The sequence below is a fragment of the Vicugna pacos genome, chromosome 22 (assembly GCF_048564905.1).
Source record: "Vicugna pacos chromosome 22, VicPac4, whole genome shotgun sequence".
NCBI lineage: Eukaryota > Metazoa > Chordata > Mammalia > Artiodactyla > Camelidae > Vicugna > Vicugna pacos.
In genome coordinates, this window is record NC_133008.1 from 14,577,047 (window position 1) to 14,602,282 (window position 25,236).

Below are 25,236 nucleotides of genomic sequence, written 5' to 3' on the forward strand. Positions count from 1 at the left end.
ACTTGGCTTCTGGGTGAGGTATGGAAAACACCTCTCCAGGTGAGGTGGAAGCTTCCGGGAAGGAAGAAAGGGCCAGGTGTTAATCATTTCCAATAACTCACTCACTAACGCATTTGTGCATTGATTTGTGTGGGTTCTTTACATATTTGGGATACAAACCCCTTATCAGATACATGATTTGCAAACATTCTCTCCCATTCAGCAGGCTGCCTTTTCATTTTGTGGATGATTTCCTTGGCTGTGCAAAAGCTTTTTCATTTGATGTAGTCCCAATTGTTCATTTTTGCTTTTGTTAACTTTGCTTTTGGGTATCAGAGTCAAAAAAGTCATGACCAAGAATGATGTCAAGGAAAAAGATTTTGAACAACTCCAAGCTCCAGCCACAGGGGCTAGAGGAATAAACTATAAGATACTTATCCAGTGGAATATTATATACCTATGTATAAAAAAAATAAGGAAGCTCTCTAGGTACTGATGGGGAGAGTTCTCCAGGCTATATTATTAAGAGAAAAGAGAGAATAGTGTGGAACCAAATACACAGTGCAGTACTTTTTGTCCAAGAAATGGAGAGAGGGTAAGTATATAGACACATATATCCTCTCTCTCTATATATATTTGCACCATATTTGAGGTGCAAGGGAGCGTGAACATGATCACATAATCATATACAATAAGAGATAAGAAATATAAAGAAAAACCAGTCCAAGTGGCTACCTATCTAGGGGAGGTGGGAGGGGCGAGGGGAGTGGTATTTCCCCTCAGTAAAACTTTTCATACAGTTTCTCTGACTCATGTAAATGGATCCGTTAAGATGAAAACAAATTACCACCAATTCACCTAACTGAATATAGCCCCAGAGAGAGAGGATTTATTTCAAGTGACTTAATATTTTTACTGTATGTTTAGCATTCATCCTTCGTGGAAAGAACTACGAAATAATTTGAATTACTCCTCAGAGGTCTTAACATTTCAACACACCCCCTTTTGCAGAATCCAGACTAGGTTTGGGGGGTCTAGTACATTCACTGTCCCCACACGCAGGGGGCGCTGTGCCAGTGGGTGGTGGAGACACCAGGAGCCTGCGTGTGACCGGGACCCGTGGCCATGCGATGGCTCAGGATGGGGCCTGGGATGAGGAGGCAACTCTTCAATCCACCTGGGATCCTTTCTTTCAGTTTCTCCCCCTCTCAGGATGTACTGGGGCCTGGCAGGGGCTGTGTGAAGCCACTGTGTGGCTAAAGGTGACCTCTAGGAGAAGAGTGGTGAGTAGGTGGAGAAAACAAGGCAAGTTAACTCCTATCTGCAGAGTCATTTCAGGAGCTAAATACCTGGCACATTTTAGGCACCTAGATAAATTTAAGTATACACAAATACGTGTATATATCACTCATTGGTTTATTTAATAAGTGTTCTTTGAGCCCTTCGCAGACTCCTGGGGAGACAGACAAATACAATGTACATCACAGTTGAGAATATGCCAGGCCATGTTTGAGGGGCAACGGGGAATGAATATAATGATGGCTTTCAGGGGCGATGCTGCCATTGGATTATGCTAATTTCAACAAAATTCACTGTCTATTTTGGGCTGACTGGTAGGTGTGCATATGGTCTACCTTGGTAAACTGGATGCCTATGTTGATGGCATTTACGCATTTTTTTTCATTCATTCATTCAACAAACACACATTCGCCCAGCAGACTCTACGTGCCAGGCATTGTTCTGGGAGCTGAGGATACAGCAGGACTGAAGGCAGAGGAAAAATCCCTGCCTTCATGAGTGTACAGGCCAGTCTGGAGGAATCAGATAATCAATAAGAAAATTCTGCATTGTGCTTTGCAGAGTCTAAGATGCCATCAATTATAAAGTGTACTATCATCTCATGCACAACTAAGAAAGAAAAATAGTTGCCAATTAAACTATGACCTGCCACCCAGTGTACACTGCATCTTGATTTCACAGATGATCAAATGTGAAAATCACATGCACCTTAATATCTATGATGTAGAGAAACGTTGGGTCAGGGAAAGAGCTGCCGAGGAAATCACACAGGGAACGGGGACAGGAGGGGATGAGAGAGGGGAGGGGACAATGTCATTATAAATAGGGTGGAAGGAGGTCCTCCCAGAGAAGGTGACATCTGGGTCAAGATCAGAAGGAGGCAAGGGAGTGAGATTTGCCCATTCATAGCTGGGAGGAGAAAGTTCTGTTCGGCAGTGCAAAGGGCTGGACTAGGGGGCGTGCTGTTGTAGTCAAGGGGCACAAGGAGGCTGGAGGAAGAGTCCTGGGGACAGATCGAGAGATAACAAGGAGCAGATCCCGGAGGCCCTGGGGGGCCAGGCCGAGGCCCGGGTGTTGACTCTAGGTGGAGACAGAGGCACGCCTTTAGTCATCCAAACCCATAATCCAGGTAGAAGACGACGATGGTGATGTGTGACAAAGCTGGAATCTGTGTTTAAATCCAGACTTGTCCACCTACTCGCTGGGTGACCTGGGCCAGTTATTGAGCCTTTCTGGGCCTGGAGAAGTGGAGATAATTCTTACGTTGCTTCCTAGGGCTGAGCTGAGCATTAAATGAGATACGGCACGCAGAGCTCTTAGCCCAGCACTGGACACACACATACTGCTCAGGATGGGTACCACTGTCCTTGCCCGGCTGGTGAAATGGCTCAAAATAGACCAGAGATTCCACAAAGCCAGCAGTGCGGGGAGACCCTGCGTGGGAGCTGACAGCCCTTCTTCTCGTGTGTCACTTTCTCGCCTCCTCCAGCCACCAAAACACGACAGCCTGACACTCCGCGTCCCCACGGGATCCGGGAAAGTAGGCTTCCCGTTGGCCACGGACAGAGACAAGCCACGGCGGGATGAGCGCTTTGGCTGCTGCCATGGCAACCAGCAACGGCCAGGCTTCAATTAGGAGGGAGGAATAAAAGGCATCCAATTAGGAGAAGAAAACAGGACTGAGCCGCTCCTCATTTCGGAACGCTCGGGGCTGAGGACACGCTTCACTGGAGGAGCCCAGGCTCGGAAAAGCTTTCCGCTCCAGCCTTCAGCATCCACCCACCTGCTTGCCAAATGCTTCAGTCACCTTCCCTTCCACCTGTGGGCTACAGCGAGCACCGTGCTGGCACAGAGAAAACACCCAGGGGGGCTGACGCGGGTGGGCTTCAGAGGTGGACCTGCCTGGGTCCTAACTCTGCTCCTGCCACTTCCCCACTGTGACCTTGGGACAGTCACACCCCGATCTCCTCACTGGTATAACAGTACCCATTTTATAAGGCTGCAGTGAGGATCCATAGAAAGAATACGGGCAAGGAAATTAGCTCACCATATAGACGGCATCCAATAGACGTACGTTATTGCATTACTGTCGGTAATAATAACAATAACCACGTACATGGCGATGATGCTGTTACGTGCCCAGCTGAGCAGGACAGGGATGGGTAGTGACTTCCGGTGAGACCTACTGTGTGCAGACACCTCATTGCTTTACGTCCTTGCTGTGGGGACCAGCAGCACGGGCAACTGGTGTGCACGTGAACATTCGAGAAGCACTGCTTCAGCGCTTCACGTGGTCCTCAGAGGACCACCTGGGAGGTAGCCAGTGTTGGCTGGATTTACAGACGAGGAAACTGAGACAGAATTAAAGAGTCTCAGGCCACACGGCGGGGAAGGGCAGGGCTGGGGACTCAGCCTCAGGCACCAGGGATGTGGCCCTGCAATTCCACAGCAGAAAAAGGAGCTCCCCACTCCCCACTCCTAGTAAGTCTGGGAATGCTGTCCACCTGGAAGAGCTCCAGCCCAGAACCCAGGATAAGCTGTGTTTTTCTCCAAGCCTTCTTCCTGAAGGGTCAGATGGACCAATCCCCAGAAGGACAGAAGGCTGGACAGACAGACAGACATGGTCCTCACCAGGCACTCCTCCAAATGGCTCTTGTCGGTGGCACAGACATCGACTCTTAAGGTCTTCTGGTGAAGAGCTGGATAGGACATGGACACCCAGAACACCTCGTTAAACAGCAGCGTGTCCGAGGCGTCCAGGGGCCGGGTCCGGAACAGGCAGGTGGTGCTTTCAGAGCAGGGAAGGATAGCCGCACGAATGTTCCTACAGGGACAGAGACGCAGGAGAGCCTGGGTCAGGTCAGGTCAGCTCAGGTGTTGGGCTGACCAGTTGCTGCAAATCCCCAAGGAGACAGCAGCGGGCCAGGGTCTGCAATTTCTCAGTCGTTATGCAGTCGTTCGTGAGGGAAGCACAAAGGGCCCCAAGGATAACACGCTGCTCTTCCTCCTCCCGAATCCCCCGGTCCTTAGACCCTCCAAGCACGGGCACCCGAGGCCCGTGGTGCGTAAACTTCTGTGTGTAGGAGGATCAGTGAGGCTGCTCGGTCGCACTGAGGGATCCTCACACCACTGCTGGTAGGAAGGCAAAATGCTGCAACCCCTGTGGAGGGGTAGATGCCAGTCCTAACAAAATTACACATGCGTTTACCCTTCGACCCGGACAGCTGGCTTCTGAGCATCCTTCCACCAACACCGCTGCACAGTCCCAATGAGACACGGAGAAGGTGGTTTATCCCGGCACTGCGTGTAACAGCAAAAGACTGCACACAACCCCAGTGTCCCTTCTGTTTTGCCCACTCTCTGGCCTGCCTCCCTCCTTCCCATGTGTTGCGTTGCGCCCGCAGATGCTGGCTGGGGTGCGGATCACAGAAACAGATGCTCCTGCTGCTACACTCAAGGCCTACGGTCTAGTAAAGGAGAAACATGTAGGCAGGTGAGCTCGATGAAACACAACCCGGGCTGCAGTGGGCAGAACGTGCAGGTCTTGGCTGTATTATCAGCTGCCAGTAACGCCCCTCACACTCTGCCCACAGAAGCACAGTGATGCGAGTCGGCTCTTGAGAACAGCAGACCTGGCTCTTTCTGCACGGAATACTCAAGCTCGGAGCCGATGAAAGGGGCCGTGATCTTCCCTTTGAGGCTTCAAGCTCAAAGGCAGGAGTTTGCCACCCCATTCTTAGCGCTGGCACCTGGCAGGGGCTCAGGACGCACACGTCGAAGCTGTCTAGAGCGCTCCTCTCCAGAGTGAGCGTGTTTGCCCCTGTGCCCGCCTCCACGCGGCCCTGAACCTGCAGCGCAGTCATACGCCCTAAACACCCACCGCGGGTTTCCCGGGGCCCGCGGTTGGAGCAGGACAGAGCAGGAGAGCGTCCCCCGGGATGGCCGCACACAGGGAGAGGATAACACACACCCCGTCAGCTGCCTACTCACACTTTCTGGTCTTGGTGCGGCAACAGTGCAGAAAGGTTGCTCAGCTGCATGATTAATATTGCAAATTGCTTATTCTTCTCGTCATACCTGAAATGCAAAGGGGCACATGGAGCACCGATCAGGAACCCTTATCTCTCCCTCCCTTAAGAATCACAGACGTGGCTGCTGGCAGCTCTGGGGACCGTGGTGAGCTGGAGAGGACAGGCCCAGTGTTTGCTGCCATGCAGGGAGAGCTGTCAGAATTTTTAAAGAAAGCCAGAGGTTGTATGAAATTTTCTGATATTTAAATGCTGGCAATTAATTCCTATTTAGGAAAAAAAAATATTGAGGCCATCCCGCATCAAGAGAAGAGAAAAACAAGAAATCTGGGGCTGACTTTGGTCCAGATGAGATGATAAGACAAAAGCCACAGCAATAAGGACCAAACAGACCAAGAGGAAGGAGGTCTCGGTCCCCGCTGGCTGTGCTGCTGGCCAGCGCAGCAAGTCCGGGCAAGTTACAAGGTCTTCAAGCCTTGTTTTTTCTCTTTTGTGAAATGGGGAGCCGGGAGGCAGAGAAGAGTCACCCACAGGGAGCCCCACAGCTGTCAGGGGTCCTGCTGGTTCTGCCTTCCTCCCTGGGCAGCCCTGAAGGTCAGTGCTGCAGATGAGGAAGAGCCCCTGCACAGACCATGCCCCTCTGTCTCCGCCCTCCCTGCCACTCACTTCAGGGCGATCTGAACCCGGGCCGCACCCACGACTTCTGATTCGTCACTGTCGAAAGCAGCGGCTTCTGAAGCACCCAGTCTGGAAGACAACACGGGATAAAAAAGGCTCAGGCCTCCGTTCAGTGACCTGGGGCCAAAGGCATTTTCCAGAGACAGGGTTCTCTCTGGGCGGGTGTGGCCAGATCCTCAGGGAGGAATGTCTGGGTCTGCTCAGCCTCCCTGAGGACCCTGCCTGCGCACCACTGCTCCGGGTCCCTCTAGCAGAGGCTGCTCTCTGTCCAGTACTCGCTCCCCTAGCCATACACCCTTGACGGCGACCTTGGAACTAGCAGTCTCCCAGATGGGAAACGCCTCCAGCCCTGGGAGGCATAGAGCTGTCTGCATCTTCACCTCCCTCCCATGGGTCCCTCCCACATAGCTGAGGGGGCCCGGGATCTGCGTATTCAGAGTTCCCGGGGCTCGGGGACCCACCTCTGCACAGAAGCCTCATACACACCACTGTCCCCGGCCACGGACTCATCCGACACGGCAGCCGAGACACAGGCCACTTTCAGGCTGCACCCCTGGGCCGTATTCACCACTGAGGGAGAGAGGGAAAAAGGCAGGAGGCAAGGCGGGGTTTAGAAATCAAGATATTGTTGTCACAACACATACTTTTGATCCCCCTACTGTCCCAAGATGGTCCTGGCAAAATCCAACCACCACTGAACTTGACAGCCAGGTCCTACCTAGTTTGGGGGTGAAAGACAGGGTAGCATTTGATTCTGTCTTTAACATCCAAGATTTCAAAGCCAAACCACCTGGGTTCAAATCTCAGCTTCACCTACTGCTTCATGACACTGGGACACAGATTTCATCTAAGTTCTGGATTCCTCATCTGCAAAGTGGGGCTAATAATGCCCGCCTTGTAGGGCTATTGGGAGACCCCACGTGCCGTTACAGAGAAATCCTTAGTATAGAGAATGGCGCAGGGGACGTGCTCTAGAGAAGTCAGTGCCGCTAGCCTGTTACTACACCATTTCCATCACTATGGTGGTGCCTTCTAGATCGACCCCTACACACATAGGGCAAAATAAGAGCCCCTGGACCCTTGGGAGGGGCAAGAGGGGGAGAAAGGGAAGGATTTAAGTACTGGCTTTCCCACTCGGCCCATTCCACTCCTAGCTCAGCTCATCTCCCCCGCCCTTGATGCAGCCCCTCAGAAGTCTCTGACTCGGAGCTCAGACCCTGCATTCAGCCCATGCTGCACATTCCCGCCTTCCCCAATGGATGCCGATGGTGTGCCAGGTCCATTGCCAAGTTCAGAGCTACCAAGATGAACGGGACAGTTCCTGACCTCCGCACAGCAGGGGAAGGACGGATTTGGGTGCTTCAGCCTCACAGCCAGCACTTCTGAGCACCTGCTCTGTGCCAGGCAAAGGCGTGTGCAGACTGGGGAAGAGGCTGGGGGCAGTGCAGGCTGGGGAACGGATGGGGACCGTGAGCCTGGGAGAAGCCAAGGGGCCACCTGGGTGTGGCTTTCCCAGCCCGTGTCCCACATCTGCGGCTGCAGCCCTGGGGACCTCCTGGCTTCAGATCCATCCCTCTCCACCCTCCACTAAACCACTTAAGGAGATTAATTTGTCTGCTGACTGCACAATGGCACTAATCGCATAACCTGCTTAGTGTCTGAGCTCAGCCTGGCATCGCTCACGGTGGGGAAAGCTTCTGGAGACGGCGTGAAGAAATCCCGACCTGAGACGTGAGCGGTCTCGGGTCTCCCAGGACACTGTTGGGGAGGGCGGGGGTCGCACCCTGCACCCGGCTGGGGTCCCAGCGCCCCTGAGCCAGCTTATGGAAGCCCTTAGACAGGGAGCGCCGGGAATGCTTCCTGAGCCTCGTTAGAGGTTCCACCTGCACCCCCTCCTCTCTAGAGAACAATTTTCTCAAGTTTGCCACCTGCTGTAGTAGGAAGCCTGTTTTTATTTTTGTTTGAGAGTGCTCGGCAAGACTCTCTTCCCGATGAGGGAGCCCCAGGGATCTCTCGGCTCCTCTTCTAAGGAAATCGCTGGCGCTCATCCAGAGGAGCTTTTAATTAACCAGGAAATCTCGGCGTTCCCCACTTGCTCCCACTGGCCCTTGCACACAAATGAACGGATAGCTCTGGGCACAGCAGTGGTCCTCCCATTCATTCCTGGAGCCTCAAGGCTGAGATGGGTCGAACCTCAGGCTGGCCTCACGGAATCCACGGCTCAGTGCGGGCTCTGGGCAGGTGTTCCTGGAGCCAGTCCTGACTCCTGCTTCTCAGCAGTGACACTGTCCTTGGACAAGTCACTTACCCTCGCTGTGTCTCACTCCTCTCGTCTGAGGATAAAAATAGCACCCACCTCACACAGTTGTGGGACGGGCAGGAGTAAGTATGCATAGGAGGGCCTGTATCTTGCACACCTGAACTCAATAAATGACCTAGCTCAGTCCAGCTCTTCACACCAGACAGGCGTGGTGGGGCCAGCGAGCACCAGGAGTGTCAGGAATAAATACACAGACCCGCTTCGTGTCCTGAGAGGAGTGTGACAATAAAGAGGTTGGGTTCTGGGGTCAGAAAAACCCAGGTTCCAATCCTCACTTCCCCACTTGTTGGCTGGGAGACCTAGGGCAGGTGATAGCAGCTCTCTGAACCTCTGTTTCCTCATCTGTGAAATCAGTATAATAGAAAAAACCTATTTCACCACAGAAAGCACACTGCCCACCACATAATGCACCCCAGTCAGTTAAAAAAATTTTTTTTTATTCTTTTGGAGGGGGAAGGTAATTAGGTTTTATTTTTTAATTAATTAATTTTATTTTTTAAATGGAGGTACTGGGGAATAAATCCAGGACCTTGTGCATGCAAAGCACGTGCTCCACCACTGAGCTATACCCTCCCCCACCAATAAATATTAATAGCACAACTTATTATGTGATTGCTGCTAAAGATGAAGATTTTTCTCCTAATAAATCTTAGCTGTCATCATCCACATCCTCTCCCATTTTGAAGCTTCCGACCTGAATCTCAGTCCATGCCATAATGTTCTTTCTGACCCTGTGCAGAATGGGAGTCACATATCCATCCCTGGCTTCAGTCACGCAGATCTGTGCCACAACCAGGATAAACTGCAAACTCCTGACCGTAGCCCCGCAGGCTTACGGGACTTGTACCCTGCCTGATGCAAGGCACCCCGGCCCCTCTTGCAGCCCCTTGCTCCAGCCTCAGAGAGTTTGCTCTTGTTTCTCCCAAGGCTGGCTCCTTCTCACCGTTCAAGCCTCCGTTCAAGTGTTGCCTTCCTTCACCACTCAGTCTGAACTGGCAGCCCCAACCTGAAAAGCTCCAGCGCACCCCCTGTTTTATTTTTTCCCTGGTGCCTTTATCGGTTTGGTTGTACAGTTCTGTCTGTGCCTTCATTGCACGTAGGCTTCCTGGAAACCGGGACCTTGTCTGTCCTCCGCATTGTATCCTTGTGACCAACTCACATGGCATATCTGTTCAATGAACAAACGAATGAATCCACGTACATCCCTTAGCACAGGACCCGGCATTTGACTTCAGTACGTATTTAGTATCTGTTGAATGAATCCACCATGGAAAAATCCTTAGCTCAGGACCCAGAACATAGTAAACACGTAATAAATTCCTACTGAATGAATAGGTAAATCGATACACCACGTAGAGAGCCAGCACGCAGAAAGCAGTATAATTATCATAATTATCATAATTGTCACTGGGGTCTGGGACTCAGACCATCCTCCTCCCTCCTCGAGCCTCCCGCCCTCGGACATGGTGCCCTCTACCTTGGCCCGACTGCTTGCCCTCTGGTCCTGGTTCCTCCAGCCGGTACCTCTCCTGGGTGCCGCTGCCAAGGCTCAGTTCGCCGAGAGTGGCACTCAGCTCGGGGTCTTCAAACTCCAGATTGCTCAGGAAGGCGTCTCCGGCCACGAGGGGGTCAGCGATGAGAGGGGAGCAGGGTGGGGAGGGGGATGAGAGAGAGGAGCGGGGGGACAGGGAGGTCATGGACTTCGGGGTGCCGGACACGGAGCGCAGAGCCTGCAGGCGGCCGCCCGCCTCTGCCTTCTGGGTCTTGGCCACCTCGTCCTCGTGGATGGTGGTGATGCAGCCTGAGGGCCGGAAGCCCGTGGCCCCCTCCAGGAGCAGGAATTCCACCTTGCACTGCAGTTCCGAGTCCAGCTGCTCGAAGGGGTCATAGTAGAGGTCAGTGAAGCTGGCTGAGGTGGAGGAGTCCAGGCTGGAGGCGGCCAGGGAGCCCCGGCTGGACGTGAGGGATCCGGGGCTGCTGCCTGAGGACAGGCTCTGCATGCTGCCGGAGAGGCTGGGCCGGGGGAGAAGGAGGGCGAAGACACAGAGTGGGTGGGCCACTTGGCACATCCCACCTGGCCCATAGAAAAGCACCACGGGCTCTGAGAACATATCTCATTGGACCCTCTTGACAACCTCCAGCATCCCCATTTCACTAAAGAGGATATCCCGAGGCCACATCGTCAGGAGGTGGGGGGCAGAGCTAGGATTCCAACCCTAGCCAGCTGCCTTAAAAACCCACTTTTCCCTCTCTGTTTCTCACACCTCCACCAGCTGCATTCCATTTGTGCATTTTTCTATGTTTGAATTCAGCCGCAAATAATGCTTAACATTTTTCTTCAAATCAACTCATTTTTTACACGTTCACATATTTATCTTAAAAGGAAACTTTACATCCTAAGTGTAATCTGAAAAGCAGTACCACTTACTACAAACTGAAGACAACTGTTAAAAATATCTGAAATATTCTACAATTCCAGCCACCGTGCCCACAGAGGCCCAGGCCCGAGGCCAGCTCTCTCCGTGGTGTGCAAGTTGGCTGGCGGGGATCAGAATGAGACACAAGAGCACCTGACTGGGGCCCTTCTGTGTGCTGTCACAAGGACAGGATGCTGCGGTCTGGGGAGGGGAAGGACCCTGCCACCGGCCGCATCAGGCCCAGCCCAAGTCCCCTAGACCATCCACCTGCCTGCTGTTCCTCTAAGTGTGCATACTGAAGAGGACACGTGAAGGGCAGAGGCTGGGCTGGGCCACCGGGGGACGCCTGCATCTGGCCATGCCCCGGGGAACACCCACTGTGCCGCCTCCTGCTCACCTTTTCAGCTGGGAGTGCAGTGCTGCTACCTGCCTGGTGGCTTCCTCCAGCTCTCTCACCAGCTGGCTCCTCTTGCTGTTTAACTTCAACCTGAAGGGAGCGAAGACATGAGGGAGGAGGCTCAAGGGACCCAGCCTCCATCTCCCTGAAAGAAGAGCGGCAGGCGTGTACTCACCGCGATGTACACATGGACCGCTCCCACCCCAGCCCCCAACAGATGCGCGCAGACGTCCTGCAAGCCTTATACTATGACGTCTGGAGGGAGATGGCCTCCACGTCACATCCTACAGTAACTGCTCTGTTCATCACCTGCTACACACCAGACGCTGAGTAGGAAGCGTATGACATTGCCTTAATTCATTTGCGCAATAACTCTGCACCTTAAGAATTCTTTTTTTTAACACCACTTTGTATATGAGAAAACTGAGGTTCTTAGAGTTAAATAGTTTACTTAAAGCTAGAGAATTAGTGGCAGAATTAGGATTCCACCAACCATCCCTCCCTGTGCTATGCACAGGTATGCTGGGGAGAGAAATCAGGTGAAGACCTGGTAGATGACCATGTGCAGACAAACATCCACGAGACAAGGAGACAGGTGCCAACACCTTGACCTTGGACCTCTGGTTTCCAGAACTGCGAGAAAACAGAATTCTCTTAAGTTACCCAGTGTGTGGTATTTTGGTTTGGCAGCCCTAACAAATGGATGCACCATCTCAGGGTGAAGTATATAATGGAAAAAAGGCAGGGCCCAGGACCAAGCTCTGAGTATTTACAGCATCTCAAGGCTGCATGGACCGGCAAGAGTCAGCAAAGGGGCTGGGAGGATGGTTCCAGAGAGCCTGGGGCAGAGCCAGGTGAGTGTGACGGAACCGGGGAGCAAAGACCGGCACCAAAGCCCACCACAGCCTGCAAGTTCCATCAAGCAGGCCGGTGCCCTCACCCACTCAGGAGGGCTGCTGTCGCCTACCCACTGGATGAGTGGTTCTCAGCTTGTGGTCACAGGCCTCCCGCATCAGACAGGGAGACATCCTTATTAAATGCACATTCCTGAGTCCTACTTTCATGGACTGAATCAGAGAGCCTGGGGGCAGGGCCCAGGAACCTGCATCTCTATTACCTATCCCAGGTGACGTTTAGGCCCTAAGGCTGAGGAGCTGCTGCACTGCGGGGGGACTGCAAGGCGGGAACTCCCCCAGCGCGGAGCATGGTGCCCACCACACGGACGTGCTCGAGAAGTAACTGAAGGGAGGACTTGCCCCCCCGTCGAAGGAGGGAAAGCTCATCCCCTCTGCTGAAAGACCCAAATGTCAGACCTCCCTTGGACTGATGCGTTCCACTGTTGGCCTCTTGTCCCCTTATGCCATCCGGTTGCAGGGGGAATGACTGACCCACTACTCCCCGAGCACAGCCAACCCAGCCTGGGGTCTGGGAGAGAGTTTATTTCCATGGAACACCTAACCAGGCCATCTCTCCACTGACACACCCAGGCCTCCAACACAGGCCCTGCCATGAAGACCAGAGCTCGCTGGAGACACAACTGGAAAGTGATGAGGGACAGGTGGGGCTTGTCACTGGGGAACCAGCCTTGTGAAATTACAGAAGAGACCCCAGGAGCAGTGGGCAGAGGGGCCTCAGCATGGTTCTTGGCCAGCTCAATCCCTGGCGCTGTTCTTCCAGAGTCCTACCCGGGGCTGGGGAGGTGAGGGCCAGGCAGGAGGCTGGCAGATGGAGCCTGAAATGAACGAAACCTTGATGCTTAATGGAACGGACAGGACAGTGAATCTGACCCTCCTTAAGAGCAAAACCTTGAAAGGGTGTGAGGTCTGGGGTCAAGGAGTGGCTGGGGTTCACCATTTTTGCTCTCGTTTTCCTTTCCTCTGGGAGAAGACCAGAGAAGCATTTTCTGGGAGTAAACGCAGGTCCCCACTGGAGCCCCAAAGTGAGGCGGAGGAAACTAGGAGCCGGGAGGCCTTGACTTCCTGAACGCAGCGGGGTATAGCCACCAGCAACAACACGCAGGTGCCGAGGCCGCCTCCCGGGGGCGCTGGGCTTAGCGGGCCATATGGTATTTGTGTGTGGTGCCTGGCACATGCAGGGAGGCCAAGAACACATTGAGCGTGGAAACCGGCAGAGGATCCAGAAGGTGGGGCTGGAATGCCCCCAAGCTGCAGCTCAGCACCTGGGGTGCTGCTGAAAAACTCAGGAGCCTGGGCTGTGTCTCAGGGCTTGGGGAATTGGTCCTGGGGGATAGAGGGGCAGGGAGTCCACATTCTAACAAGCACCCTGCGTGACCGCACGGCGGCTCTCAGGAGTGGGGGGGCACAGGAAGGGAGGTGGAAGCAGGAGGTAGGATGGGGTGGGGGGAGTCAGGATGTCTGTGCCTCTAATTGATCCGTGACTGGGGTTTGGCAGGCCCTGCGGTGTGTGTGCCCTTCCTAGATGTGTCTATTCTTGTCCTCCCCAAAGTCACCTTGAACGGAGACGCTGCTGTGTGCAGGTGAGGAACACAATCCTCCCATTTTGAGAGAGAAAAGAGAGAAAGGAGCATAAGAAAGAGAGAAAGAGACCGAGAGAGAGGACAAGGGGGTCGGAGGGATGAACACAAGACAGATGAACAGGAGGGGCCAGAGGCAAACAGCTGAACACAGACGGAGACTGCTGGATGGGCTCTCTCCTCTCTCCCCTGCAGGAGGCTCAGAGCCCCGTCCTTCCTGTGGCTCTCACCTCTTCCTGCCCATGCGCCCCCTGGCTTCCCTCGGCACATCCCCCAGAGGACTCTGCCCCCTAGGAACTCGAGTCACCTGCTCAGCATCTGTTGTGAAGTGCAGACGGTGGCTGCCCTGGACTGGCTGTGTGAACTTGCTGTTCCATGGGAGCAATGAGACCTTTGAAAGGTGGGGCTGAAGGCAATAATAAAAGACTTTCTATGTGAGCAGCAGCCTAGGGTGAGCATGAGCTCTGGACCCAGCCAGCCTGGGTTGTAATCCCAGCTCTGCCACTTGGTGATGGTGCGCGAGCCTCAGTTTCCTCATCTGCAAAAAGGAAACTAGCCTCAGCGTTGCTGCAAGGTTTAAGTGAGATGATACTGGTAACAGAGTCTGGTACATAATGGTACCTTTGGCATGTAGTGTAGGGGTCTCTAAGAGAATATCCAAACCTAGTTTCAAGAAACCAAAATCATTATCGCAGGGAAGAGCCTCAATTCACAATCTGGTCTAACCTCCGAGCTTCAGGCTACATAGATGTTCAATGCAATTATCTTGTTTTTTTCCCCCTATCAGGCAATTGAAGTCCATGTTGGTCAATGTCTTGTTCAAGGTCAGTGGTGGCAGGGCATCTCTTTTGCCCTAACAAGGAGTAAGGCCACCATGAATCTGTTCTCTTCCACTGCTGGCTGTGAGCATGATGAACAGTGAAGGGTTTCCCAGTGATAGCCACAGGGCCCGGGAGCACGCCAGGGCCCCAGAGGACTGTTAGACAGACTAGAAGACGGAGGCAGAGGCCTGGAAGGGTCTGTCCAGGCCGACTAAACATTTTTTTTTCAACTAACACCAAAGGCACGATGGTTTCCAGACACAGGCCTTGTCCTCAGGGCTCAAAGCCTTAAGGAAAGAAGGACAGAGTCTTATTGCTAAAGGAGATTTCTAGAAGGTGCTTCCTGGGGCTGCAAAACAACAATGATTGAAGCCTGCTCCTCCTTCTCCCACCTACCTGGTGGTGGGTAGGTGCTAACCAGCCACCCCTCCTCCCAGGGGAGGATAAAGGAGAGGAAAAAGACACGTCCCTGGTAGCAGTTCTGACAAGAGGCTTGGAGGGGAAAGATTCCCCACCATTGACCAGTCAGTGGACTCTCTGACGTGCTTACAAAAGGCCAGGCAGAGGCTGGTCAACTTGATCCAGGTGGCACCCTGCCAGGTGCAAATGGGGCTTACTCAGTTGCTAAGGAGGGACTGCAAGCTCCCTGAAGGCATCTTAGGACCCATCATGGGGTGATGCAGAGAGAGCGGGGCCAGGCACCTAGGATGCCTGGCCTGCTGCCACTGGGGTGCAGGTAAGTTTACCTGCCTTATAAACTGGGTTTCTGCCTCTGATTTCACTGGAAAGAGGAATTCCCTTGCTCATTCCTGCCCCCAAACACACACACACACACACACAAACACACACACATGCGTTTGAAAATCATTATCTTCAATTCTAGCTCCTTAAGGGTTAGGGACCTTGCTCAATAAAGTCTGCTGCCAAAAAAAGAAAAAAAAAGTCAAAATAACTGAACAGATTTTAAGGGTAGCAGGGTAGGAATCATGACTTATTAATTTCTGAAAACTCCATATTGCCCTGCATACAGAATATTGCAACAAAATGTTTCTTAAGTGAATGAATGAATAAATAACAGGCTGATGGACTGAATGAATGAATGAGGGAAAAGTCGGGGACTGCAGGACTCAGGGTGGTGAGACACAGAAGGGAGTAAAGTCTGTTGTAAGGTCTAAACCTGTGGCTTTCAGGCTAAATCAAGCCCACAGATGAAGCTGAGTCAGTCTTCACAGTATTAAAAATTCTTTTGGATTAGTTGCCAATATTAAAAAAAAAAAATCTAAACAACTCTTTTCTTGAAACGTGGGGAGCTCTGGCAGCCGGGGGCCTGCACGCCCACTTGCTGGGGGCTGGAGGCGGCACCTGCTTTAGACACGGTGGGGGGGCCTGTGCAGTCCAGTCCAACACGGCATTTATATCATCTCTCGACCCCTATAAGCATCTCAGTCTGCACCCCACCCACCCACCAGTGTTTTTCAAGCCGCAAATTACAACGCCTCAGTGTATGGCAAAATCGATTTAGTGGGTCATGACCAGCATGAAAAGAAATAATCTAAGAATATCAGAGGGCTATCACACATAGAAAGAGTATTCACTGCCTTGTGAAACTTTTGTACGTTAGGTAATAATGTAACGTGTCACTGTCACGAAGTTGGAGGACGCCTGCTCTACATCACATCTCAGAAGAAAACGTCTGCAAGCCTGCGCATGCGCAGACGCTGGTAACGCGATTCCCTGGTAAAGCTCCGCGGTAAGTTGGTCTGCGAGCCATCTCCCCAGATCTGCTACTTTGGAAAGTGGTGCTAAACAGAGTGTTCTTGGGGTGGAGCCCAGCCGCCCCAGGGTGTCCGCCTTTGCCATCCCCCCACGGGCAGCTGGGAGAGAGACCAGAAGCAGAAAGGGGAGGGCCCTGTGCCCCCCACCCCGCCCCCGAACCCCGGGCCCCGGGCCCAGCCCCACCTCTCGGTCAGCGCCTTGCTCTGCGTGTCCCGGGCCGCCTGCAGGTCCTTCTCCAGCCGCTTCCGGGCCATCTCCAGCTGCTCCACCTCCCCCTGGGTCCACTTTCGGGGGCTGATGAAGCGCATCTCCTTCAGCAGCTCCTCCTTTTCATTGATGAGGATCAGCCGGTCCCTCTCTGAGTCCAGCACTCCAGGCCAGGCCTCACTGTCCAGCTTGGCCAGCTGGATCTTCAGGTTGGCGATCCTGCGGGGCCAAGAGGGTGAGCGTGACCGGTGCGCCCCGTGGCATTGCAGGAGCAGGCTGACAGACCGCGTTTCCAAGGTTACGTGGTCCAAGGAGCCACCGCATCCTCAGCGCGATCTTTGACAGCCACTGATCAGCATGTGGTCTCATGGAACAGATTTTCATCTGACACACACATGTGGTGCCTACCACATGCCTCCCAGGAGTAGGCTCTGCAGGGAGGGGCTAGAGGCTGTCCCCTTGCCCTGAGGGACACTAAGCTTGACAGAGCAGAGGTGGATTCTCACCAGGCAATAGCCTCCTACCACTAGCGTGGTGACCTTGGGCAAGTCCTTGTCTCTCTGAAGGGCATATCAAAAGTTCCTTCCCTGTGGGGTTATAGTTGAAGGTTTTATGACATAATTCATCAAATGTCCAAGTGCAGTACTGGGCACACAGCAAACAAGGAATCAGGGGATGTTTCTGCTGCTACTGTGGTTATTCCCTGGCTTAACCACGTCTTGGGTGTATAATGTTGGGCACATACCCTGAGTCTTATATATAAGAAAACAGCTATTCCTCCTTCCTAATTGGGGTGAAAATGAGCAATGATGTGTTTGGTGTATCTGGCACCTAAGTGCTCAACCAGTGGCCCTCATGGGTCCACCACAACGACAGCAAATACTGCTGCAGCTAACCTTGTATTCTCAGTCCAGAGGGGGGTGGTGGCACTGCGTGAACCACCGCAGACTTGAGGTCAGGGGCCTTGGGTTGGAGTCGTGGCTCTGACTTTCTTAAGAAATTATTGAGGTAACACAAGCTTCTAGCACAGTGCCTGGTACACTGCAGGCCTTGACAAATGTTACAGGAAGGCGCTGGGAGCCCTACCCCTTTGCTGCTTTGAGACTCAGTATTCCCATCTGTATGGTGGGAATAATAATGGTACCTGCGAGGCAGGAGGACCAGATGAAAAAGTATCATTAAGAGCTCTTTAAACAATGCCAAGTGCTATCCAGACATTAGGTATGATTATCTTTGGATCAAATTAAGATTCCCGTATTGCTAAGAGTACTGCCACAAATATTTCACAGCAATCACGTGATCCGTTAGGTTTTAGTCTTTGCAAAGTGCTTTTTAGCCGTCACGCCCTAGCCTCACCCCATCCCTAGAGGGTGGATGAGACCTGATGGTCAACTCTCTTAGAGAGATGGCCAGGGAGGATATGGCTCACCTAAGAGTGCGGGTCACAAACACGGCCAATACTTATTGAGATCCCAGGCCTCTGGACCTCAGTTCAATCCTGTCTGCAAACAATGTGGCCAAACTCTCATTTTATCAAAACACTGTTGGAGGCGAGACCTCCATGCTGCGTAGTGACAATTCCATATAGAGAAACACATCTACATTTGCTCCTTCCCCAGCCAAGTGTCTCGGCAGGGATTCTCAGAGTTAATTAATTTAAATTCCACATTCACATACACAGCAATGCATCAAGACTGGGTTTGGGATAACTTCGTAGCTGTTGTTCTCCGTCCAGCTGCTTTGAGGTTAGAGTGGTATGGCCAGACCTGGCAGGGGATCCGCTACACGTGGGACGATGAAGGGGTGATTGATGCTTTCCTGGATGTGCTTTCCGGTGGCGCTGTCCCTACACCAGTGCTCCTCAAAGTTTGAGCCTTAGGAGAAAACTACTACGCTCACTCCTCAGAAAGGCACACATGGCAGAACTTGGCATACAATGACCAGACTTTGCATGACAGCCACCTGCCCTCCCTGCATCAAGACCGCAGCCTCTGCTTTCCCGTTCAGCTGGCTGCTCTGTCCTGTGCGCTTACACTACCTTTGGGAGAAGGTGGAGGCACAAAGCTAGAAAAAGGCAGTTGAGCCAGGAACCCGTGTGATGAGAAGTTTAATGGCTCAACCCAAAAGGGAAGTGCTCAATTCATTTGTTTCTCCGTAGCTGATCACCTAAGACAGGAATTACTGCAAGCTGGAACAGATCAAGGGTTCAGAGTGGTCCCCTTCAGCGGAGACAAGAAGTGGTTGACCAAGTGTAGAAGTTGTGCTGTTTTGCTGGACCTCTAGGGGGAGCTGAAACAGTGCACAGGGCGTATTTTTCCCCCCACCTGACCAGTATCCAATTTCTCCTTCTTTTGTTAACAATATTCCAAGTTTTCTTTGGGAAATCAGTCCTCTTGTACTTTCAAGTTACTTGGTTCCCACGAAGCTGACCTCAATCTCCTTCCCAGAGTCGGGCACATGACTCATGCTTAGACCTTCAGAGAATTCTAATTCCTCTCACACTGCAACAATGATTGCTTCTCTCAGAAAAGCCAGGGGGTCTCAAACCCAAAGTTTATTAAAACTATTGGGCAGGGTATATCCTCCTTCTGCTGGGGTTGCTAACCTGATAGTATATGAGCCTAGAATTGCCGGGGGTCATCTTCCCACTTGGATAGGGAAGCCCGTCAACACAAAGGCAAGCAGGGTGGAGGAAAGGAGTGAGACTGAATGTATGTAACATAATTTGAACCCCTGGATCCAGCTGTGCCTGAAGCTAGAATATCTCAGGACTTTAGAATTCAATAAGCCAACAAATTCTCCTTTTGGCTGCTTCTAGTGTCTATAGGATTCCTGCCATTGCTGCAAAGGGTTCTGCTGCTCACACACTGTTGGCAGAGGGGCAGGGCTGGGCACTGCCACATTCTCCCTGGCCTGGCTTAGAGTGTCCACGGGCTGGGCAACGTAGCCTAAGGAAGAATGGATGCAGTATGTTTGGCTTCATCCACCATCATTCCCTGAGGGTTCTTTCCCAGTGAGGCTGGCTGTATACGAAGATCATGGATCATCTATGGTTCAAATGTGGACTCTGCCACCCCCAAAAGGTCCTGAAACATCTTAGATCTTACCTTTCTCTTCTCCAACATGGAGATAATACGAGATAAGTTACGCTACAAGGTGCCTTTAAAGTGAAATGAGATGGTGCACATACGAATGTGATAGTCCATTGTCTGGATCATTACAGAGGCTCTAAAAATGTCAACTTTGATTACTGTTTTAATGTTATTTGTGTCAGTGGAACTCATCTGCTTAGGATTCTGTGAAGCCCCCAAATATTTAAAGTCCCCGGGGTCAGCACAGTTTAAAAGCACAGCTTGCTCCCAGCGGGGCAGGGGACACTGAAGTGGGCAGTACCCATAGTCCTTTTAGCCTGTTGCTAAAACCCCGGCTGTCCTCCTTCAAACCAAACTGCTTAGAGGATCATCAGAAAACCTTGATTTTAGAAACTGAGGCTGGCAAGTGGAAAGATGCTAGGCTTTGAGGTTTGAAGTGGGTTCGAAGCATAGTTCCACTCTTTAGCCAGCCAAGTGTCCCTGGTTCAGTCATTTTCTCTCTGAGCTGCAAAAGAGGATTAAAGTATGAAGATTATAACTCGTACTCTCACAGTCATTATGAGGATTAAACAAGATGAGTTGCGTAAAAAGCCAGGCACACAGCAGACACTCTGCAACCCTAGTTCCTGTTGTTGGAGCCACCCTGCCCCCAGCCCCCAGTCTCTAATTACCTTCTCTTAGTCTCTTCATAGCGAAGGCGCAACCTGACCTTCTCCGCCAACTGATTATTGCTGCTGGTGCCGAACTGGAGGAGAGAACAAGTCGGGAATTACACGGCTATCGCGGCCAATGCTGAGCTGGGTTTCAGGCGCTCATGAGAGACTTGACAGCTTGCGTGGGAAGTAGCTAAAAATAGCCCCCAATTATCGAGCTGGCTGTGTGAATCGCAAGGAAGCTAGTTAGGGAAAAACACTTTCCTTCCTTCAGGCATGGGAAGAGCCCCCAAATCAGATATTTATCCCTTCTAGAAGAGAAGCCAAGAGCCCAGAATATCATCCTTCAGCCCCAAATGGCTTGGAGCCCATTCAAGCCACAGGAGCACGGAGGACAGCTGGTCAGGAGAGAGCAGGGGCAGTCAGTACATGAGAAAGCCATCTTCGGCGTGCTGGGAGGGGGTCCACCAAACACTCACGGAGCTGGCAGGGGGAAGTGAAGCACTGAGTGAGGGAGAAGAAGGTCCTTGAACTTGAAAGAAGGTACACAGTTCCTTCACAGATACTCTGGCCCACAGGTGGCTTGTAGCTGGACACCTGGGTGGTGCGGGGAAGGGGAGGGCAGCCCCCTTGGCCATGTCAGTCTATCAAGGGCAGCAAGGAGCTACAAGACTCATCCCATCAGACATGAATATAGTGTTTCCTGTTACAACTACAGAAACCAGACAGAACAGCAGGTAGCCATGGAGGCTGGCTCATTCAATGTCACCGGCTCTAGGAAAACAAAACTCTTCAAAGTTGCGGATTGCTGGGGGTCAGCGCTGCTCTAAGTCTTTCAGGAGCGATGTCTGGCCAGCACTTGCACTGCTCATTACTGTGACTGGGCTGAGGTCTGAACTGGGAGGCAAGCAGCTGTCTGAAAGCTACATGCCTGGTTTGGGGATGAACAGGAGGGAAATATCCCCTGCTCTCCAGCTGGTAAAAAAAAAAAAAAAAATAGCATGGCGCTGCAAGTTAGCACGAAGGAAACCAGGGAAAGACACCAGGTCCTTCAAACATACTTTCTGTGCAGTATCTAGAGATGCAAGCACGGTAGCCAGGCAACGCTCAGGTCCATAGAGTCAGGGCTGGCTTTTCCTCCACCCCATCATCTCACGTCCCCTGGAGGGCCAGGAGTCTGTAAGAGCACGAAGCTCTGGAAGGCTGAGGCAGCAGCCAGGCCCAGAGCGAGCCACTGGCCAGCTCCTCAGGTGAGTAACAGGAAGGCCACTCCGTCCCTTGGGACCCCCAGCAGCACACACTGCCTACTCACACTTCCTGAGATGTCTGTCTGGGAGCTCACATCCAGGTACTGTTTCGGCAGCGGGAAACCCGAACTCTCCAGAGAGCTGCTGCTGGACCACAGGTCAGAGTGGGACCCTCGGTCGGTGCGGAAGCCGTCCTTCAGCATGGCGAGGCTCTGAGCGGGAGGGCAGGGTCAGCCGCACAGCCTTTTGGGAGGGAGCTCTGGGGTCTGTCTCTCCCTTTGAATTTAGTAGGGAACCACACTCACCCCAGACATCCCACTTATCCTGTAAAGAGCTCCTGGTGAGTGGGTACTCGAGTGGGTACTCATCTGAGCACCAGGCACTGTGCCGGGCCCTTTACGAGGGAGAAACCAGTGAGGACGCTGGATCTGGAACCCCTGCTCTGCTCCTTCCTAGCTGTGTGACCTGCCCTTGTTGATGAACCTCTCTGTGCCCTGCCCTTGTTGATGAACCTCTCTGTGCCTCACTTTCCTCTCCTGCAAAATGGAAATCGTCATGGGTCCTGTCTCACAGGGCTGTCGTACTGATTAATGAGATGACCAGTGTAAAGCGCCAGTTCGGTCAATACTCAGTAGCTGTCAGCTTTCCCTAATCTTAGTTAATCCTGATCACTGTCCTGAGAGGAATGACCTATGATTATCCCCATTTTACCCAGGAGGGAGCTGGTACGTGGAGAAGCTGGCAGCTAACAGAGCCAGGATGCGGTCCTGGTCTATCCGACTTCAGACTTGGTAGTCTTAACTGCCGAGCATGACCAGAGCACGCCTCACTGTCCACTAATGCCTCGCCTCAGTGTGTTCACTGCGCCGCTGCCCTGGGCAGGAGCTCTGAAATGATTCCATTTGTCATAAAGCGTAAAGCTTCCTTCAAGTCATTTACAGTCTCTGACCTTGACTGCTGATCTGCTGATGGGAACGAAAATAGGGTATCTCAGTGGTCAGGGCAGTTCCTCTGAGCGGTGGGCGGGATTCACAGGGGTTACGAGCATGGGCTTCCAAGTCAGGTGAGCACGGGTTTGAATCTTGGCTCTTCTACTTATGCCCTGAGCTGCGCAGTCTTTATCTGTGTGATGGGGAGAAACTCGCGCTGATGTAAGAGGTGAGGCATGGTGTGTGCATAGCGCTTGGCGCGACTGGCTGACACGTTAAACCCTATCTATCGCCATTTGTTCAGATCCCATCACACAGTTGGAACACGCAACGAAATGCTTACAGAGAGGCTACATTTTGATGTCAAGGTTAGTGATGTTGAAACCACCTCCCTCCATTTGGTTCTGTGCTAGAGCTGGTGGGCAAGGACATGGCCTTCGGACTAGACCACAGAAGAGGGCTCCTGTTCCCACTCCGCCATTTACACTAGTTGTGTGACCTTGGCCAAGGTACTTGATGCTTCTAAACCTCCATTTCTTCCTCTATACCATGAGACTAAAAGCCAAGAGAACCAGTGAGGAGCACTCTGTGACCTGGCAGCGTATGGAAAGTGCATGAGTCCTGGCACAGAAGGGCGCTCAGGAGAAACTGAGATGGGGCTCACGTCACGCAGGTACCTTAATGAGGTCTTTCTTCTCCTTTTCTCCACAGGTGATGGCCCTTTTGATGGCTTTTGTTTCTCTTAAGACGGCCTGAGCCTCGTCCAGTTTGTAGCTGCCCTGAGCGTCAGACATTTTCTTATCGATTCTAGGAGAGTCAATGGGAAAGATCAAAGTTAGGGTGAGTGATGGTGTTTCCCCAGGGAAAAAGAATAGACCACAGTGCTCGGGTCCTGTAAGAAGTCCCCTCTCTGTCCCAAGTACCCTTTTCCCTCCAGGTCTTTCCTAGTGGATAAGGCACAGAAGGTCCCTGTCAAATTGCAAATGTCTGCAGTGCTGCAGAAGCAATGCCATTCTTAAAGCCAACTCTTACAGGGAGCCTTCCCTGATTACCTCCCTGAGTCCTCTAGGCTGGGCTCGGTGTTCTCATAACATATTGCACGAAGCTGTGACACTGCACTCAGTATGCTGTGCTATAATTAATAATTTATGTGGCAGTGTCCTGGACTTGATCTGACAGGCTTGAGTATGTTTGAGTAGTTTTAGTATCTGGCATAGAACAGTCTGTCCTTTTTTTGTTTCTTTCCTTTTAACGTTTATTTATTGAGTGAAAGATTCTTTAAATTCTATAGAACTTAAAAAATTTCAAAAGTTTCAGACTCATGCTTTCATTTAACCCCATAATAATCTTTCCCCTGCCACCCCTAAATGGCCCCCCCCCTCCCCATGACAACCACTGGTCTGTTCTCTATGAGTCTGCTTCTTTTTTGTTTTATTCACTAGGTCGTTGTAATTTTAGATTCCACATGTAAATGATATCATACAGTATCTGTCTTTCTCTGTCTGACTTATTTCACTTAGCGTAATGCCCTCCAAGTCCATCCATGCTGCTGCAAATGGCAATTTTTCATTTTTATGGCTGAGTAGTATTCCAGTGTGTGTGTGTGTGTGTACACACCACATCTTCTTTATCCATTCATCTGTTGATGGACACTTAGGTTGCTTCCATATCTTGGCAATTATAAAAAATGCTACTATGAACATTGGGGTGCATGTATCTTTTTGAATTAGTGTTTTTGTTTTTTTCAGATATATACCCAAGAGTGGAATGTCTGGGCCCTATGGTAGTCCTATTTTTAGTTTTTTTAGAAATTTCCATACTGTTTTCCACAGTGGCTGCACCCATTTACATTCCCACCAACACTGTACGTGGGTTCCCTTTTCCCCACATTCTCGCCAACATTTGTTATTTGCGTTCTTTTTGACGACAGCCGTTCTGACCAGCGTCGGGTGTTTTCCCATTGTGGTTTTGATTTGCATTTCTCTGATGATTAGCGATGTTGAACATCTTGTCATGCCCGTGAATCTGGGTCTCTGGACCTCAGGGTTCTTGGGGCTGGATCGTTCTTCGCTGTGTCGGGACCGTCTTAGGTACTGCGGGATGCTCAGTAGCATTCCTGGTATCTAGATACTAGCAGCATCCTGACCTTGAGCTGTGACAACCCAAAACGTCTCCATGCTTGACCTAATGTCCTTTGGAGGAGAGGAGCATAATCTTCCCTGGTGAGAACCACTGCCTTTCACAAGCATTTGTTGAGTTAACAGCCACTGAAGGCAAGGTGAGAAGGATGAAGGACTCCCAGCCCTACCACTTAGCAGAGTGCACTTGGGCATGGCCCTGGAGCACACGGACCCTATTTCCTCCTCTGAGAAAACCTGGATCATGTCATCTGGCTGGCCCATGTTCATGGAGCTGTGAGGAATGTCAAATGGGGTAAGGATGGCACATCAGGGGAGGGGCTAGGAATCACCAAACAAATGCAAGGACTATAATCCATCCTGCAGAGCTTATCGGCTCATCCATGCCCTACACACAGGTTCATTTTGATGGGCGAAGGTGGGGGGAGAAGTAAGTGAAGGTCATGGAGGTCAGACAGATCAGAGACGGTGCGGTCTGAGGCCTCTGGGGAAGGAGGGCTGTGCTGTGGGAAGGTTCTGAAGGCAGAGAGAAAGTTTCACTGCTTCACACTTTCATCAAAGGCTGGGGTGAGGTTTCAGTCCCCAGTGAAGAAAAGGAAGATTTACGGTCTGAGGGAACACCACAAACTCATTATTTCAGGATGAGAAACCACTCACAGGCATTCCTTTCTGATTTCCTGCTAGAGGCCACACTGTCCCGGGCTAAAAATAACCTGAGTGGGGAAGCACAGGTCTTCCTCCAGGCCTCATGGTCTCCGCGT

The 25,236-nt window shown here is 51.8% G+C and overlaps 1 protein-coding gene across 1 annotated transcript in view; it reads right to left on the minus strand.

Annotated features, from left to right (window-relative positions):
• Nucleotides 1-25,236, minus strand: part of WWC1 (WW and C2 domain containing 1) — a 132,790-nt gene that overhangs the window by 21,687 nt on the left and 85,867 nt on the right. The window contains exons 6-15 of the mRNA XM_072947257.1: nt 23,015-23,144; nt 21,474-21,620; nt 20,180-20,253; nt 16,393-16,635; nt 11,119-11,208; nt 9,782-10,317; nt 6,446-6,554; nt 5,973-6,053; nt 5,269-5,355; nt 3,910-4,102 (exon numbers count right to left, since the gene is read on the minus strand). Coding sequence (XP_072803358.1) covers nt 3,910-4,102; nt 5,269-5,355; nt 5,973-6,053; nt 6,446-6,554; nt 9,782-10,317; nt 11,119-11,208; nt 16,393-16,635; nt 20,180-20,253; nt 21,474-21,620; nt 23,015-23,144 — 1,690 coding nt within the window. The remainder of the gene's footprint in view (nt 1-3,909; nt 4,103-5,268; nt 5,356-5,972; nt 6,054-6,445; nt 6,555-9,781; nt 10,318-11,118; nt 11,209-16,392; nt 16,636-20,179; nt 20,254-21,473; nt 21,621-23,014; nt 23,145-25,236) is intronic.